General features: G+C 58.5%; 1 protein-coding gene across 4 annotated transcripts; it reads left to right on the forward strand.

Moving 5' to 3' along the window:
- The first annotated feature begins 1535 nt into the window (after positions 1–1535).
- CUNH8orf74 (chromosome unknown C8orf74 homolog) lies at positions 1536–14491 on the forward strand. 4 transcript variants are annotated; one of them, XM_010622866.1, is made up of 5 exons: positions 1536–1594; positions 2473–2665; positions 6531–6626; positions 13210–13613; positions 14325–14491. In XM_010622866.1, the coding sequence occupies exons 1-5, from the start codon at positions 1547–1549 to the stop codon at positions 14472–14474; spliced, it is 891 nt and encodes a 296-aa protein (XP_010621168.1). In that variant the 5' UTR covers positions 1536–1546; the 3' UTR covers positions 14475–14491. The 4 variants fall into 4 exon arrangements, with proteins under 4 accessions (XP_010621168.1, XP_010621162.1, XP_010621184.1 ...); XM_010622860.2 differs by having other exon boundaries at positions 14167–14478; XM_010622882.2 differs by having other exon boundaries at positions 13210–13397; positions 14167–14478.
- Positions 14492–17701: the final 3210 nt, after the last annotated feature.

Below are 17701 nucleotides of genomic sequence, written 5' to 3' on the forward strand. Positions count from 1 at the left end.
CTTAGGGGCGCCCTGACCGCATTTTTGGCACCCTTGCTCACGTCTGTGTAGGGAGTTCGAGGGAGACATCAAAGAAGATGACAAATGCGATGTTGATGATGCTGCTGATAACAGACTGGAAAGAAAAGCATCGTGGTCAGATCCTCCCTGAGCCAAGGACAGTCAAAATCCACACGCTATCTGTGTCTTGCAGCCTGACGCAAGCAGACAGGTAAATGCGACTTTAGCCGTAGAGTCTGGAGGCCTCACTGTCCGGTCCGAAGGAGATCATTCCTGGGGTTTGCTGCTGCAGTCAGGACAGCCACCTGTCAGGACTGGGTCCCTGTAGCAGCTCTGCCCCTCAGCACAAGACACTGTGTGGCTAGTCCCAAGCTCAGTGCCACTTCCTGTCTTCAACTCATAGATAACTTACTAGGCCTTCAGTGTGCACCGGGTTCTGGAGGCCCAGAAGACGTTGTCCAGAGCCTCGCAGGACAAGGGGGCTCGGAAGGGGAAGCAACCACCCACAGAAAATGGAATGCCCTTCTAAGAGCCGTGGCAAACGTGGTCACCGACGACTATGTGCTAGTCCTGCACGGGAGTGGACAAAAGTCACAGATAAAACAATGAGCTGCTGGCCTTTCAGTGTGTGGGGGTGGGCGGCTCTGAAATCTCCAAACGGCCAAGAGAAAGTGATGAGGTGCAGCACTGCCCACAGGGACCGGCTCAGGGCAGGGCCACACGCAGTGATTAGGCCGGCAGAGATGTGGGGCTGCAGTCACGGGGCAGAGTGGGTGGGGCCGGGAGCGCTGGAGGGAGGGAGAGCTGCATCATCAGCAGATGAGGAGCTGGGGTGCGCAGAGGGGCCATCTCCGGGGCTCTGTCCATGGGGTGGGGGGCAGATTTGCCCCAGGGAGCCCTGGGCCCCTCAGTTCCCAGCATGGAGGAGGGCAGAGCCGGGTGGGAACCTGGGCTCCTCAACCCAGCGGGGCCGGGGCGCCTGGTGCGCTACTTGGGGGCACCCTTGTGGAGCTGCTTCCTGCACCCCAAAACACTACCATGATGCTGAAAATACAGATTCACAGAGGGTGCAGGCCTGTGACGCAGCAGAGGAGGCTGATTCTAGGGCAATGGGAGTTAAGGAGACAGCGGTGGACACATCTGACCTGGAGATGGATCCTGACCTGGCAAGGATAGGTGCAGACCGGTCTGGGTTCGAGGGTTGGGAAGGGTGCGAAGAAGTGTGTGTGCGTGTGTGCGTGTGTGTGTGTGTGTGTGTGTGTGTGTGTGCATGCGTGCATGCGGGCTTATGTGTGCATGCAGGTATGTGTGTGTGCGGTACGTCCACTGCCACTCACTGGGCAGGCAGAGGATGGCGGAAGTCACGTCAGAGGTCCCAGCACACACGGGCACAGGGCCAGGACCCGGGCACAGTGGAGCAGAGCCCAGAGAGGAGAGAGATCCTGTGGGCCAAAGCAGCCTGCGCCCTAACAAAGCTGGCACTGACCCCCTGTTCCAGAACCTCTGGCATCCTGGTGAGGTCTCCTAGCAACCAGATGTGGGGGCCATGGCACTGCTAACACCCCAGGGAGCCAGAGAAGTCTTTCGGCTGCCGGTGAGGGAGGCCAGGCTGGGCTCCAGAGTCCTGCTGGGTGGCTTGGCAGGGCAGCAGGAAGACAAGAGGTCTTCCCCCAGCACACAAGCCCTGAGCCTATAAGCAGGGTCCTAATGCTCTGTAACCCAGGGCTTCGGGGGAGACCCAGTGTAGTGGGAGGTGCTCTGCTGACTTGGGGGGTCGCAGCAGGTTGGTGCTGTATCAGAGAGGAGTGGTACAGATGGGAGAGGGCGCTGGCTCCCATCCCCAGCCCTGCCATTGGTCGTCGAGGTCCCCAGTACCTCCTTGCTCCGGGAGGTGGTACTGGCACTCCTATGTGGGTCTCCGTGTGGCCTCACCCCTTTTCTTACCCCAGGCAGTGGGTTGGAAAGCTGAGGCAGGAAGATCACAAGTTCAAACCCAGCGTAGGAACATAACAGCTTAGGGAGAGCCTGTCTCAAAAGATTAAGAAAAAGCTGAGGGTATAGTTCAGTGTGAGGGTCCTGGGTTCAGTCTCCAATATGGCAAAATAAATAGATAACCTCCTGTTCATTAGTCATTTACACTTTACTATAAATTCTATCATCTACCCAGTAAGATAGCTATTAAAAGTACAGTAGTTTGGAAAGGAAATCAATTTCCATTTTAGGGGAGACGAGAGGCCATAATCCAGAACTTGAAGCCTGTGGAAGCATCCACACCTGGGGCTCCAGCGGCAGGGATGAGAACTCCCAGAGAAAGAGGAGCTCTTGGAAAGAGAAAGGGTCCCCAAAAAGGTGGTGGTGGGGAACTGTCTAGAGACCGGACAGAATTCTTCCCAGGCACACCACACCCGGGTTCCTCCAGGGCGTGTGCCCTGCCCCAGATTCTCTCAGTAAGGAGGCATCTGGTTTCTGCAGAAACAGAGAGGCCGGGAGCACCTGCGAAGACTCCTGCGCTGGGAGGAGCTGGACGAGCTCGGGGACACGCGCAGGAGCATCCTGCTGGATGCGCTCTACAACAGTGTCCTCTTCACAGCCAGCAGAGGCTTCCCTTGGGTGCAGGTGGCACAGGCGGTGAAGTTCACAGAGGAGCTGCTGGCAGAGACCAAAGGTACAGCCGCATGCTCACTGCCACCCTGTGACCCTGCTGTGGTTTGGTTTCACCTGTGTAACAGCCCTGCTAGTGCCCTCCAGGGCCCTCCCACCACACAGTGCCCTGGCAGACAGCGGGCCACCCACCCAGTGTGTGGGGTGGGGGCCTCCTTCGGGCAGAACTTGCTGAAGCAGGGTGCACGTCTGGGGTGCATCCCTTCCGGCTCTGCCCGGGGGCTGGGGTCCCTGGGATGGGGACACGGCCACATCTGCCACGTCTTGGGCTGTGAAATGCAGTTTCATGCATTGAGCAGATGCCACAGGCACGGGCAGGAGACCCCTGTGCTGCTGTCACCACAGAACCCTCAGTCGCTCTCAGGCCACCAGAGCCCAGGCAGGACCGGGCTCCCCACAGACGCAGATGCACCCTGTGGCCAAGCAGGTCCTCCAAGCGAGGTCACTGCAGAACGGCAAGGCCACAGCGAGGCTGGGCCAAGGCCAGCACAGGTGTCCAGGGTCACAGTTCTGGGCAGGAGGCTGGTGGAAGGTCCTTGGGATGGGGTAGGCACACTGGTCACTTACGCTAAGGGGCTGGGGAAGCGCCTCTCGGTGCCCTCCTGGCTTCTCTGCCAAAATTTACTTTATTTGCAAGTTGCCACCAAAGGATGCATGGTAGGAGTTTTGTGTGTGGCAGGCATGTTTTGGGCATCGCTCTGCTTTCTGCCAGGAGCCAAGACACCGACCAAAGACGCAGACCCAGACACCCCTGTGCCCTGCTCCTGTCCCGGGCACCACACACCCTCCAGGGTACACTGTCCCTGTCCCCAGTGTGCCATGCATGCCCAGTCCAGAGACACCATCCAACACAAAGTCACTGTCCCTCAGCACAGCACCCCAGGACCCCGAGTCCTCTTGCAATCCTGTGCCCTCCTGCGATGTCCCCAGCTCCATCTCCCCGGTAGCCGGCTCTGCTCACTGCAGTGGGGACGTCCAGGCAGAGGTCCCAGTTCAGCCTCTCGCATGCAGGGCCCCAGGGAGCTGCCTGGCCAAAAGGAGCCCTTGGTCTCACACAGGTGGGCACCGCCCTTCCCAGTTCCCAGCAGGGCGGGCTCCAGGCCTGGACCCCAGCTGCACTCCAGGAGCGGAAGCGGCTGGCCAGAAGCAGCCTGGCGAACAGGAAACTGCCATCCCCACGGAGGGAGGCCCCGGTCCAGGCAAACGAGGCTCACAGCCCCCAAGGGACAGGGAGTGGCATGGTGGGGACAGGGCCACAGTGCCCTGGAGGGCGTGTGGCGCCCCTCCTTCTCCTCGGGTGAGTCACTCCTTACTTAGGAAGCTCAGCTCATACCTGTGTTTCTCAACACTCTTCTCAAAGTACTGAATCCACAGGACACAAACAGTCCTGTGATCTGACGGTGATGTGGGAAGAGGTTTTATCATCTCCTTAGTCCTGGTCATGATGCTCTGTTAATATAGCCTCTGAGCACACAGACTCTATCAGAATTGTGTACACTGATTCACACTGGGACCACAGCCCCCAAAATCCTTCCTCCTGAAATCTCTTCAGATGTGATCGTGGGCCATGAAACTTACGGTTTCCTCCCTTCCTTCCCTCCCTCCCTCCCTCCTTCCTCTGAAACCTTGTGAAGCGTGAGTGGTGCAAACATGGAAAAAACAGGTCCTGGGTAAGCTCCTGTGCCTGACCTGGCTGAAGGAGCAGCGAGGGGTTCCCGTGCCAGGACTGTGCCCACACCCGGGGCATCCCACGGGGCTCAGTGCTCCAGAACTTGCTGCCACAGCACCACGGTGAATATCATCTGCTCCCCCCACCGCCTTGGCTCCACGGGGTCAGCTCTGGTTCTGCCCAAGTCAGACCCCAGCCCTTTCAAGGGGTTGGGGGGCGCTGAGATGGAACCCAGGGCCTCTGCACATGCTGCGCATGTGGTGCCACTGAGCTGCACCCCAGCCCCCAGCCCTGACCTGTTCTCTTTTCCTCCCCATCCAGTCTAATCTGAGTCACACCATACAGGAGTGGACAGGGCCAGGGCCTTCATGGAAAAGGACAGAGTCCCAAGTGCCATAATGCCAAACGTTGACGTTCTCAAAAACTGAAATTAAAATCTTGAAAGATGAAAATCCAAAAAACATAAAAAATTAAAGAGGGATTTTTTTTGTACATTTTTTAGAAGGGAATTTGTTTGAAGAATATAAAAATATGACAGAACACTTCGTGGGCCACTTTTCCCAATAAAATTGGCAATAGCAACCTACTTTTGCAAACGTACGCCCTCTGGCATTCTGCTGACAGTCGCTCACATTTTACGGCTATGAGGAAATGAACCACATTCACGAGGAAAAAGGTCAAAAAGTGAAAGGTCGCCGCCGGGTCCCTGTGTGCCCCCAGCCCTGTAACCAAAGACATCTCTAGTGGTGCACGACAGTACTCCCCGACTCCAGCTGCGAGTTCGAAGCCAGACTGGGCTTCATGTGAGACCCCGAAAGGCATCTCTTCCTTTACTGAAGCAGTTTCACCGTTTTTACTCCCATGGGACGCTTACAACGTCACCACTATCAGAATGCGCATTCGAGGAGCCAAACTTGCAAGACAGGCATAAAACAAATCAGCCCTCGCTAAGTCTCGACACGATTTCTGCCTCCTGAATTGGGAATAAGGCAAAAACAAAATACATGGCACAGAGACACACACAACAGATATGCCGCCTACAGAGCAGATGGTACTTAGAAAAAAGAAATTTTCTGGCCCGTTGGTAACTTCCCTGTTGTCTCTGAGTAAGCATGGCTTTCTTCACCGGCTGCCAGGGTCACCTGCGGGACGAGGGCTCCACTGAGGACCGACACCGGTTTGTAAACTCAGGCTTCTGTTGCTCCCGCTTTGACTCAAATAAGATCCATTTTCTTCTGCAAAGTCCATCAAATCTCCAAATAAGCATGAAAGGGCTTCACTTTTCCCAAATAGTAACACACAACAGGGTGACTAAGTTCTAGAAATTTTGGATTTACCCGGGGCCATCATTGTACACATTTCATAACATATACATGGAATCTGGGACTGATTTGAAAAGTGATTTCCAGTAGCCGAAATGAAGCATGTGCTAAGCTTTTTGCTGTTGTTTTTGTCTTTATTAGGGGGAAGGAGTCTCACCTTGTTGCCCAGGCTGGCCTCAAAATCTGGGGCTCAAGTATCCTCCTGCCTCAGCCTCTCAAACAGCCTAGACCACAGGCAGCACCACCACACCCAACTATTAGCTTTTCTGTTAGATTCCCTAGGAAGCAGAAGTTTGTCTTTTTCCACAGCCCAATAACTAAGCAAGACCAGTTCACCAGTTGATGCGCTTTGGAGCCCCTGAGGCAGCTCCGGGTTACCGCTCTTCTCCGTTCAGAAGTTCACTGAGTGCCTCCGAGTCTGTTTATTCTCTGGCCAAGGCCAAGCTTTGAGGGCCAGCGTGGCGTTCTGCGTGAAGGGGCAGGAGCAAGGCACGATTGGAAACCCAGCAACTCTTCCGCCTCCGTGCAAAAACGTACTAATCCCTTCCCCACGCTTGTGCACGCTTCTCCTCCCACGGCTTTTTTCCCATGGGAATCGTGGCTCTCAGCTTCCGCGAGGCTCAGCTTCCGCGTGGCTCTTGATTTCCGCGAGGCTCGACTGACTTCTCAGAGGCGCTCCAGATGCTCGGGTCGCCATCCTCCCGCTCCGCCCCAGGTTGCTTCCCCATTTGCAGCTATCTAAGAGGCCACGTGGGGGCTGTGAGGCACAGACCTGCAGGCCGAGATCCCGGTTCATATCCCACCTCCTCCTGCACGGCTGCTGGCCGCGGGGATGTAGGTGAACCCTCTTGTGATAATCGTTTCCGTTCCCGTGGCAGGGGCACGGGAAGGGCAGATCGCGCAAAATGCAGAGCAGGCGACCGTCACGTGCCCGGCGCTCGGTCAGGAGCCACCTGGCGTCCACGGCTGCAGAGGTGAGGCAGGAGGCGCGGTCTTCGAGGAGGAGCCACGCGCCGCCATTCTGCCCCATACTCTCCTCCCACAGGGAGGCCTCCAGTCCAGCCCTTCGGCTCTGTGGCCCACATGGGGCTCAAACACGGGCAAGCCTGCGGGCCCCTGGGTGAGAGCGCGGAAGCTGTTCGCTGCCCTGGATGGGGGCGGCGGACCCCAGGGCGGAAGACTGGCGGTGGGATCCCGGCGCACTCCCCCTGCCCCCGCCTAGGCTCGGGCACCGACAGATGCAGGTGTGGGCGCTGCAGGGCACTGGTGGGCCACGGGCCAGCGTTTCTGTTCCAGCTCCTCGGCAGGTGGCTCCCCCGGGGACACTGTTGTGGCTGATCTGGGGCCGAGGGTGGGCGAGTGGACTAGATGATAACGCGAGGCTGGCAGGCAGCACATAAGGAGGGCGATGTTTGCACAACAGTGACTCAGCTCTGCCACACCGGCTGCCAGCGAGGCCTATCTCCTCACCCGGTAGAGCCGGGTCCAGAGGGAAGGGCTGCCCCGGATTCAAGGCACAAGCTGATTCCATCCTGGCAAGCAGAGGGCTCACCCGGATGTTCTAGCCTCCACTCCGGGCCAGAAGTCTTTGCTTGGCACCTTCTTGGCCAGTGTCCGAGAAGCCCTACACAGATCACACCCAGCTGTCCCTTGGGGCAGAGGATGAAGTCACTTCGGGGCAGAATTCTTCCAGTGTGGGATGTGCTAGTGGGAGGAACCTGCAAGAAGAGGGAGCACAGAGATTTAGGGTGCTCGTGAGGCCCCTCACAGGGAGGGAAAGGGGGCGCAGCCCCATCACCTGCACTACCATCCCCAGCCACACCTCTGCCACTAAGGCCTCCTGTCACCATGGGCACCTGGCAGGCAGCAGCCTGGGACAGGGAGACCCCCCTTTCCTGCTGGCCTGGCCACCAGCTCCTTAGGCCAAGAGGAAGCCAGCCTCGAGGCCCAGGCCCTGGAAGCACATGGAGGTGGGCAAAGCGTGTCATGGTCCTGGCATCTGCAGCTCCACCCACAGCTGCTCCTGATTCTTCAGGAAATGTCACCCAGGCCGCTAGAGCAGGGGAAGGCAGCCACCCGCCTGCTGGGAGCAGCCAGGGCCCGGAGGAGGCAACGATGCGCCACAGCCCCCCGCAGAGCCATGCCAGTGCCTGCACTGTCACCCCACATCGAGGGGCCCTGGCAGGCACCCCAGGACCGGCCCTGCGGGGAGCAATGCTGCCCTGGCACCCTGAGATGGGTGCCCCACTGCCGCAGGGCGAACACCCAGACTCAGCAGGGCAGGTGTGTTTGGAGGCTACTTCTTTGTGGAGGTTTCCATCAAGACCACTGGCTGAGACCTGGACAGAGCATTTCTTGGGACAAATGGGCAGCTGTCACCTCAGAGATTCCTTCCTGGGTGTCTTAGGCCACACCACAGAGTGCCACGGGCCAGAGACACATTGTGTCCTTGCCACGCTGGAGGCCAGACGTGTGAGGCAGGTGTCTGCAGGGCCGGCTCCTCCTGACTTTTATCCTGGGCTGGTGGGTGTTGCCTTCTCCGTGTCCTTGCAGACTCCCTCTATGTGTGCTGTGTCCCAGTCCCCTCTTACAGGGACGCTGGCCGGACCGGATTGGGGCCCAGCCTTATGAGCTGATTTCATCCCACACACCTCTTCAAGGCCCTATCTCCTGACAGCTGGTCTGGAGGGCCATGGGTCAGGGCTGTGGCTCAGAAATGTAGTGCGGCCACAACATGGCCCACATCATAGTGTGAGGCCACCACTCCAAGTGATGCTTGTCAGTAAGGAGGCTGGAAATCAGCACTGTGCCTTGGGAACCTGCCCCTGCTTTCCCTGGCTAGGCTGGCCTTGCCTGAGTCCAGCCTTTCACCTGATCCCCCCAAAGCATCACTACAGCCTGGTCCCACCAAAGCATCACTACAGCCTGGTCCCATAGACGGGAGGTTAAGACGCCTGCCCAAGATGACGCCTGGAGTGAGTGGTGTCAGGATTTGACGGCTGTGCCTTGTGATGCTGCATCTTGCCCCGGGGACCAGTACTTGGGGCTTGGTTGAGGCCCTGGCTGCAGGAAGCACCTGGAAGAGCCAGATGAGAGAGATTGGTATTGGTGCTGTGTTCATGGTCAGGGACGGGGAGCAATCGGAGCCCCTGCAGGAAGCTGCCCGTGGTGGGCGTCCAGGCCAGCACAGAGGGTGATCTGTGTTCCGGCCTGCTGCGGCCGGCTGTGTGTGGGCAGAATGCAGCCCCCCCAAGGCCAGGCCTCGGCCCCATGATGTGAGCTTGGCTCATCTCTTCTTCCTCATCCGGCTGGACGTGGGCCCACTCCTCCCTGAGACACGGAGGTCCTCATCTCAGGTGTGACACAGGGTGTCTCCAGATCGGCCCCTCCCCACGCTGGTGTCGGCAGCAGAACTTGGCCTGCAGCCACTGGCTGTGGCTCTGGTGGGGGACTGAGCCCATGGAAATCGCTGCAGCCTCACTTGCAGGGACCGCAGAGACGGTCGTGTCCACATCCCCACCCAACTACACAGACCAAGAACCCTCTCTCAGGCTCTGAGACGCAGCTGTCCTCTGGCAAGGGCCAGGGTTACCAGGATGTCACCACTTCCTTCCCGAGTGCCGGTCTGGAAGCGCTGTCCCTCCCTGTGAAGGGGACTGCCGATTCCCTGCTTCCTCTTCCCTTGGCTGGTACTGGGGAGCCCCTCTACACCTCTCCATCAGCAGAGCCATCTGTGACCGCCAAACCCAGACAGCTAGAGGCCACTCAGCGCCAGGACTCGAGGCTCTGGGGGAGGCGCCTTGCCTTCCACATCGCCACACAGCCCTGGGGATGTGGAAGGAGGACTACGGTGACCACAGCGCTTGTTGAGTGCTCGCCATGGACCCCAAGTCTGCATATCGCTCATCTAAGCCAGGCCTCTGGGGAACAAAGAACCCACCACCACCCAGAGAGCAAAGTGACGGGCCCACGTGCTGGTGACAGGAGGCCAGCGTGAGCCCAGGCCTGCCATCTTGTCCTGCCCCTGCCTACCCCAGCCCTGGGCACATCAGGACTGGCGAGGTGACAGGTGGAAGGGACCAGACTGTCCTCTCTGCACAGCTCAGCTGGAGGCTTTGCCAGTGGCCACCCTAGGAAGCAGGGAGGCCAGGGCAGCCCCATTTCTGGGTCTTCTCCCTGCCCTCCCTCCCTTCCCTGCACTGTCACACTCTGAGGGACTTCTCACCAGCCCAGGAGTCCGGGGGCCCAGGGCAGTGATAACAGAGAGGGCACTGCTGCCAGGTCCTAACCCCCTACGCTGCAGAACAGGACTAGACTGGCTCAGTATTTCCCAAGCGTGCTTATGGGTCCAGAGGGACTGTTTGCCCCAGACAGAAACTTTGAACTCACCGGGCCCTTTGTGAGAATGCCTGAGCTCATTAGCATTCTTTCCTGAGCTCATTAGCATATTAAGGCTCTGTTGAACTTCCTTGGATCCCTTGTATCTTAAGGTCTCTGGCTGAGTTGATGAAATGCCTAGCAAAGAACATCTTGTGAAAAAACTTGATCGAGAGGGCAAGGGTCCCTTCCAGCGTCCACCTTCGAGGTCTGCACAGAGGCCCTGAAGCCAATGGAGCCGGGTGGCTGGTGCCACTGAAGGCTGTGTGCCTCTGAGCAAATCCTTCAGCCTCTCTGAGCCTCAGTTTCTCCTTAGGTAGAGGTGATGCGGCTTCCACCAGCTTCACCCAGGGGTGGCGGGCTGGGAGGCTGAGCGGTCCAGGCGTCCCCAGAGGACAATGCCCACCTATTGCCATCACAGAGCCACTCCGGGAAGTGGCATTGACAGCACCTGCCCCAGAGCAGAAAGGGGATGGGGCAGAGCTGGGGAGACGGGATGCTGTGGGGCAGCCCAAAGCCTAAAAGCCCTGGAAGAGTGAAGCCAGCTGTGCTTCCGCCTGACCTGGCTCTTCCCTGCCTGCCCCAGCCGAGTCCAAGACAACCAGACAGCTATGCCTGGACACCCATGGCCCCTTGTCCCCCTCCACCACAGGCCCGCATGCCCTGTGTCACTCCTGCCCCCGCCTCCCCCATTCCTGGCTCCCTCCGCTCAGCCTGCAGGTGCTGGCCTCCAGGGGCTGGGGGACGTCTTCAGGAAGTTCTCCACAGCCTATGCAAAGGAGGGCCACTCCCTGTGACTGAAGAGGGATTGCAGGCACAGATCTGTCTGCTCTGCTAGACTTAATCCTGGCACTTTCTGAGTCACTGGGGTGCAGGGAGCAGGGTCTTGGGGCCAAGAGAGTCCCTGAGCCAGCTCTGGATGGGCCAAAACCCGAAGCCCCAAAGGGCTGGAGCAGCATCTTGGGGCTGGAAGTCGGAACTCAGCCAGGGCTCTGGGAAGAGAGCCACACTGGGGTTCCGTTACCTCTTAGGCTCCCTCCCAGCCATGACCACAGCAGGGCAGGTCCCATATGACAACCCTGGAGATGCTGGAACAACACCATGTGCACCCACCTCAGGTCTAGGGTCTGCGCTCTGTGCATGACAGCCAGGGGCTGCAGAGAGAGGCCAGGGAGGAAGCAGATTTGGTCACCCAGGTAGAGAAGCAGCTGACCCCACCTCAAGGAGGAGCAACTGAGAGGCCCATGAGTCACCTGCAGGACTTCACACACAGTCGCCTCCCAGGGGCCTGCGGCACAGCTGTGATGGTCACCAAAGGTGCCCTCGTGCCCACCCGGGGCCATCCTTGGCCAAGCTGCCCTGGAGCCCTAGCCCTGTTTCTCGCTTCTGCAGGGCCCGGAAGCTCAGCTGCAGCTCTTCACTTGCAGGAAGGCCATCACTGCCTGGAGAGAAATTTGGGGTGCAATCCTGGGGTCCCAGACAGACCTGAAGCCCAATCTTGCCTGTCCCAGGCCTCTGTGGTCCAGTCCAGCCCTTCCGTGTGGCCTGCAGGCCCTTGCTGAGTGCCTCTGTCCAAACTGGAGGCCTGGAGCCTTCCCACTGCCATCTCAGTCCTGCAGAGCCCTGCTCTGCCTCCTAGTAACTCAGCTCCACTGGGGCAAACACTCGAGCACGTGACCCTCCCTGCCCACCATCCTCTGCCAAGCATCTTCTCCTCCCACACCCGTCCTGCGCCCTGAGCTTCAGGAGGACTCCCGCCCTGCTGGGCTTCCGGGTTAGGGGCTCTCACCCCTCCCCAGAAGCAAAAGGGGCACAAGCAAGATTTCCGCCACAGCAGAGCAGCGTGGTCTCTGAGATGGGCCAGGGTGTGCAGAGGAGGGGGCTATGCCTTAGAAAGGACCCTGTGGTTCTGGATCACAGGATTGAGCCACCATCGGGATCCTGGGGAGCACAAACCCTGCTCACCACCCCCTGGAACATCTGTGTGACCCTCAGGGGAACACAGAGGGAAACAGTTCAGGGGCCTAGGAATTGTGGGTAGGGCTGAGCCTCGGACACCATAGACCACTGTTGTGTTTGAGAACTTTGGCCCAACTGAAAATGTGTGTGCTCAAAGTGGGGGTCAGCTGGGGGCCTGGGTGGCCTAGATCACTTGGGTTCTGGCCAGAGCACAGCCCCCGCCTCTGCCCTGTGGGTCAGCTCTGAAGGAGGCCATCGCTGTGACCCTGGGCCCCACACCAGGATTGAGGTGTGGCCTGGCAGAGGTTCCTTTGGGCACCTGCTGGGAGAAGCAGCCGCAGTCCATTCTCAGGAGGCCAACAGGAGAAAGGAGCGAACTTCCTCCCGTCCTTCCTTCCTCTTTTCCTTCCTTTCTTTCTTTCTTCCTCCCTCTACCAGAACCCTAGGGCCTTTCCACTGAGCTACATCCCCAACTCTCCTTTTAAATTTTTAAAACTTTTGAGCCAGGTTCTCCATAAGTGGCTGAGTTACCCAGGCTGAGCTCAGCCTCCCAGAGTTCTTGCATTAAGACAGGGCCAGCTCCACTACTACTTTTCTAAGACAGCCATAGCTCTGTCCTCAGTCCCCAGCACAGCGAGGGTGGACACTGCCACACAGCTGTGTCCCCTCCTCCTCTGCCCCATATTCGTCACCAGGAGGGGCCAGCATCCAGCCGGCACCCTCTGGAACCCTGCCCTGCCTCTGCTGGGGCTCCTGAAGGGCACAAGCAGGAGGGGAGGGGGGCTTTCTGCCCACCCTGATGTCCCCAGAGCTGACCCTTCGCACAGCATCAACACGCCCGTCCTGAAGTGGCTGATGCCTGGGCATTTCTGCAGTCAGCCCCACCCTCAGATCTGCTGTTCACACCCTCATCTCCTTCCTAGAAGTTTTAAGTAGAAACAACATACAGTTCAGCCAAAGTAAGCCTTTAAAACAGGAGTTAAAAGACAAAACTCACATAAGGAGTGAGATAATCATAGAAAAGTGGGATAAGTATGTTATGGCCATTATGCCATAAACAAAGCTCTGAGCTTCCTGGAAGCCAAGGTAAAAAGGGAAATGTGATACACTCCATGGCTTTCAAGAGCTGATAGATAGATATCAACACGGAATCGAAGTCTCATGCTGTGTGGCCAGACCGCCTCTGAGGGTCACACCGTCCCGGTCCCTCTGTGCCCGCAGGCGGCTCCATCACCGAGGCTGTGACGATCCTGGGGAACAAGCTCAGGGACTACCAGCGGCAGTTCACCACCCGGCACCTGCTGGCCCTCTGCGACTATTTCCACAACACCTTCATCCGCCACTACAGGCTCTACCAGTATGTTCTGGGCCAGGAGCGGGACGTCCACCTGACGGTCACCCGCCTGGAGGTGCGCACCCCGCCCCAGCCCCTGCCGCTGGCCCAGGGCACGCACAGGGACACCTGGCGGCATGAGCAGCAGGTGGCTGCGCTGCTGACGGAGGAGGAGCAGAAGCGCAATGAGGTGCAGCTCCTGAAGGAGGCGCTGCGCGCGGAAGAGGCGCGCCTGCTGGAGAAGGCGTTCTCGTGCGCCGGGGCCCCGGGGGCCAAGGGCCTGGGCCGAGAGGTGAGCCCCTCCTCTCGCCTGGCTGCTCAGGCAGGAGCCAGGGGTAACAACCACAGACACGTCCGTCCTGTCTCCGGGACCCTAGGACACCAGCAGCCCGAGGGAGGTGGCAGAAGGGCCTCGCGCCAGCATGGCGGATGGAGGGGCACTTCCCAGGCACGTGGCTCTCTGAAGCTGTCTCCTGTCGCCTCCACAAAGCCCCACTTGGACGTGGGGATGTGGGCACGGGGGAGGCGGCCAAGCAGCTGGAAGGGAGCAGGCAGTAGAACAGGATAGGATGTGTGAGACCAGGCTGTGGGTAGAGCTAGCTTAGCAACAGGTGACACCACAGGCGGGACGCCTGCCACCCAGGACTGAAGGGGAGGTGAGGGCAGCGAGTGGACCCCACAACGTGAGCTGCAAGTACAGGCGAGGCTGGGGACGGGAAGGGTGGCCATGGCTGCTCACAGCTGGCACAGGAGGGGGACCTGGTCCTCCTCCCCTCAGAGAAGTGGCCAGGCCCTTTGAGGGGGAGAAGGACCCAGAGTCCTGCTCCCTGCCTGTGTCCCTGCAGGCGCTGGAGCGTCTCGTCCAGGAGGCCATCGGTATCCAGATCAAGCGCCTGGGAGAGCAGCTGCAGCACGAGGTCCAGGCGGCCTTTGACATCCTGGATCTGAGGCTCCAGAGGCGGATGCTGAGTCTCAGGGGCCCCCTGTCCTTCCCACCCCCCAGCCCTGGCCCAGAGGACCCCATCAAGACCCACAAGGCCCAGAAGGAGAAGAAGGCCAGGGCGAAGCAGCCTGTGACCCGGTGACCACAGCCCTCGGGGACTGGGAGGAGAGCTTCAGGGCCACTCGGCCCCCCACTGAGCAGAGGTCCTAGCAATTAAAGGAAACTGAGCCACACATGGCCCCACCTGTCTCGGACAACTCAAGCCTGCAGGTCCAGGCTGACCAGATTTGCACTGCGCCACGGGGTGCACGGCTTGCTGTCGGTGACCAAAGCCAGACTCCACTGAAGATAGGGCCAGCAGGAGTTCAAGCAGGGAAGAGGAGGCGGACCCAGGCCCTGGCCAGCAGGCCCTCAGATCCACTGCCCCCAGGAAGCCCCTCCCTCCCCAGAAGTACCCACTGCTTAACCAAGGCCAGCAGACTGGCACGAGCCCCTCTCTGCCCTGCTTTGTGTCACTGGCCTGTGTCCCTTGCATCCTGGGCCCCTGACAGCTTTCCTGTCACTGTGACATCCTAGGAGAGGCCAGCCATTGCTGTGTTTGTGCAGGTCACGAGCCTACTTAAGCTTCCCTAACGCGGCCCAAGGCAGCCCAAGATCAGGGACCCGTCTGTGACTCCACCCCAGGCCACTGTGCCGCTCCTGCCAACAGCTGCACAAGTTCCGCAATTGTCTGCTTCAGCCCAATCCAGGCATAAGGACCTTACCCCATGCTGCCACTTCCCAAGCGCCCTGGCCGGCTGGAGACAAGCTCCCCTACCCCCACCCCAAAGTCCCCGTGCTCACCCTCAGGACCGAGGTCTGAGCCCTTCCCCGCAGGCCCTTCAGACTCAGAGCTGTCAGAGCTGGCCTCTCCAGTGGCCCTGTCTCTCCTGAGAGAGGGACGCTGTCCCCTGGTCACCCACTTGTGTGAGGACCCAGCCTGGTCTGGTTCATCCACTTAGCACTGGGATAGACACCAAGGATGCAGGTGCTCAGCACTGGGCAGGGAGAAATCAGTTCTATGGTGCCACCCTCAGAGCTGTGCCCCCACCTGCGAAGGCTGGGGTGTGGGCGAGGGCTTTAGCCACACAGTGGGTTCGATGCTAGGGAACACTGCAAAGTGTCGGAAGACGGACTGAATGACTGATGGACTGGCGGACAGATGGACTGAACCAGCAGTGTAAGGAAAACCTGACCTTCTGCCTCTGCCCAAGACTGCACTGACTGATTTCCACAGCCACGTGGTGGTCCTGGCTCAAGACAAGCAGAAGGTCCCCGTGGCTGAGGGGCTGGAGGGGGGATGTGGGGGAGTCACAGGGGCCGAGATGAGGAGAGGAAGTGGGACCCAGCCTGCTCCGGGCAGGAGTCTGAGCCAGAAGCTGTGCACTCCATGAGAGCCCCACCTTCGTCGCCATCTTGGGCTACGCTCAGTCGCTAGGCAACCCCTGGGAAAACCCTAGCAGGGACTCTGGGCCGCCTTCCCGTGGACCCTGAGCCAATACACTTTCCACTCAGACCTTGTGCCCTGTGACGACAGGTGACCCCGAACAGGAGAACAGCTGCTGTACAGTGCTATCCTGGGACAGTCCCTGGAGCCCAAGGAAGAGAAGGGTCACATGTTCTGGTTTCCCAAATTGTCATATCCCGGCGACACAGCTGACCCAGCGCTGGACCTGCTTTAGCTTTTGTTGTCCCAGTCAAGTCTCTGTGGAGCAGAGGGCAACTGAGAGTGACGTGAGAGAAGGCAGCTTCTTCAGCACAGGCACTTGGGTTGTGTGCACCTCTCGGGGTGGCAGCACACAGGGGAGCTCTGGGGACCAGCCTGGGGCCCTTCCTGAGACACGAGATGCAGGCAGCCACAGCACCTGCCCTGGCTGGGGCCCTGGCACTGCTGCTTGTGCCAGCGGCCCTGTGCCTGTCCACACCAGGCCATCAGACTGGACAGCACCAGCAGGGAGACACAGAACCAGGGCGAGCCAGAAGTGTGAGCAGTGGGCACTGGAGCTTCGGGAATTCAGCCCTCCTATATGCATGGTGAGCCCACAGCTGTGGACCTTGCTGTTTCTTCTCATCCTTTCTCTGTTCAGTAAGCCCTTTGGCAGTAATAAGTCTGACGAGGAGAAACAAGCATAAGTAGGGAGTGAATTATTGTGACTTTTTCTTTTCCAACAAGGTCAATGTGCAGAACATGACCATCTGTGTTAACTGTGCACCAGAAGGTCCTAGCCATGTCCCTGACTACAGAGTAAGAAGGTGCAGAGAAGCCGGGGCGTCAACAGAAAACTCAGTTCCAGTAACAGTATCACCCCCCAGGAACATGACCCTTCCGCACATCCCCCTGTCACAGGTGGAACAGCTCCCAAGAATATTAATCCTATCAGAAATTTCCTCAAAACTTTCAACATTATAGACAAAATTACTTGCTTTTGAGGTGATAACACAAATATAAACACCGATATGTCTAGCACCTCAGTAAAAGCAAAATTCTCTTTATATTAAAAAATGAACCATAGAGCTGGTGTGTGTGCAGAGCTGGTAGTGAGGCACCCAGAAGTCATTCATGTACCAGGGGCACAAACAAAACAGAAACAGGACGGAAGAGGGGTGGAGAAGGCGGTGACCAACCTCCAGTAGCAGTGCGGGCTCCTCCCTGGAAGGTGCTGGGTGTGAGGGACAGCTGATGGTCACTCATCCCTGTCACGTGCACAAACTGACTGCTCGTTTGTACCAGACACCGGGAGGCAGGCAGGGCACTGGGGCTCAGCAGCAGACAAGCCAGGTGAGTCCCCACACTAAGCAGCTATTAAACAAGATCCTCCCTGGGCCTGGGATTTAGCTCAGTGGTTTTGCAGCCTGCCTCACAAGCACAAGGTCCTGAGTTCAATCCCTGGTACCAAAAAGAAAAAAAAAAACATCCCCTCTGATGAGGATGTATCTTATGAAGGCCATAGCAGCTATGTAGACCTCCAAGGAACCTTGGGGTGCCAATAACTCCACTGCCAAGGATATTAAGTGCTATTGTATGCAGGGCAGAGAAAAGACACAATTAGTGCCCTACAGAGGGCAGAGTCTGGTGGTCCTTTCCCCTGGGGGCTGCCAGCCACTCCCCCCCATGTCCTCCCTGGCCAGTGGGTGAGTTCCCTCCTCAAGGGGGCCAATCATAATACTCCACTTTCATCAGCCCCACCAATTGAACCAGACACAGGCACATGACTCACACTGGACCAATCAAAGTACGGCATCTTCACCCCCCCCCACCCCATCATGATGACCAATCCAGAGGTTTTACTCCTTAAAGTTTCCCCAACTGCGTTCTTTTGGATTCTAGGAGGAGCTTCCAGGCTGAGAAGGAAGATGCTGGGAAAGAGAAGCAAGGGAGGGAGAGAAAGAGGAGAGAG

This window comes from Fukomys damarensis, unplaced genomic scaffold (assembly GCF_012274545.1).
Source record: "Fukomys damarensis isolate Sample0158 unplaced genomic scaffold, DMR_v1.0_HiC HiC_scaffold_18, whole genome shotgun sequence".
Classification (NCBI taxonomy): Eukaryota; Metazoa; Chordata; class Mammalia; order Rodentia; family Bathyergidae; genus Fukomys; species Fukomys damarensis.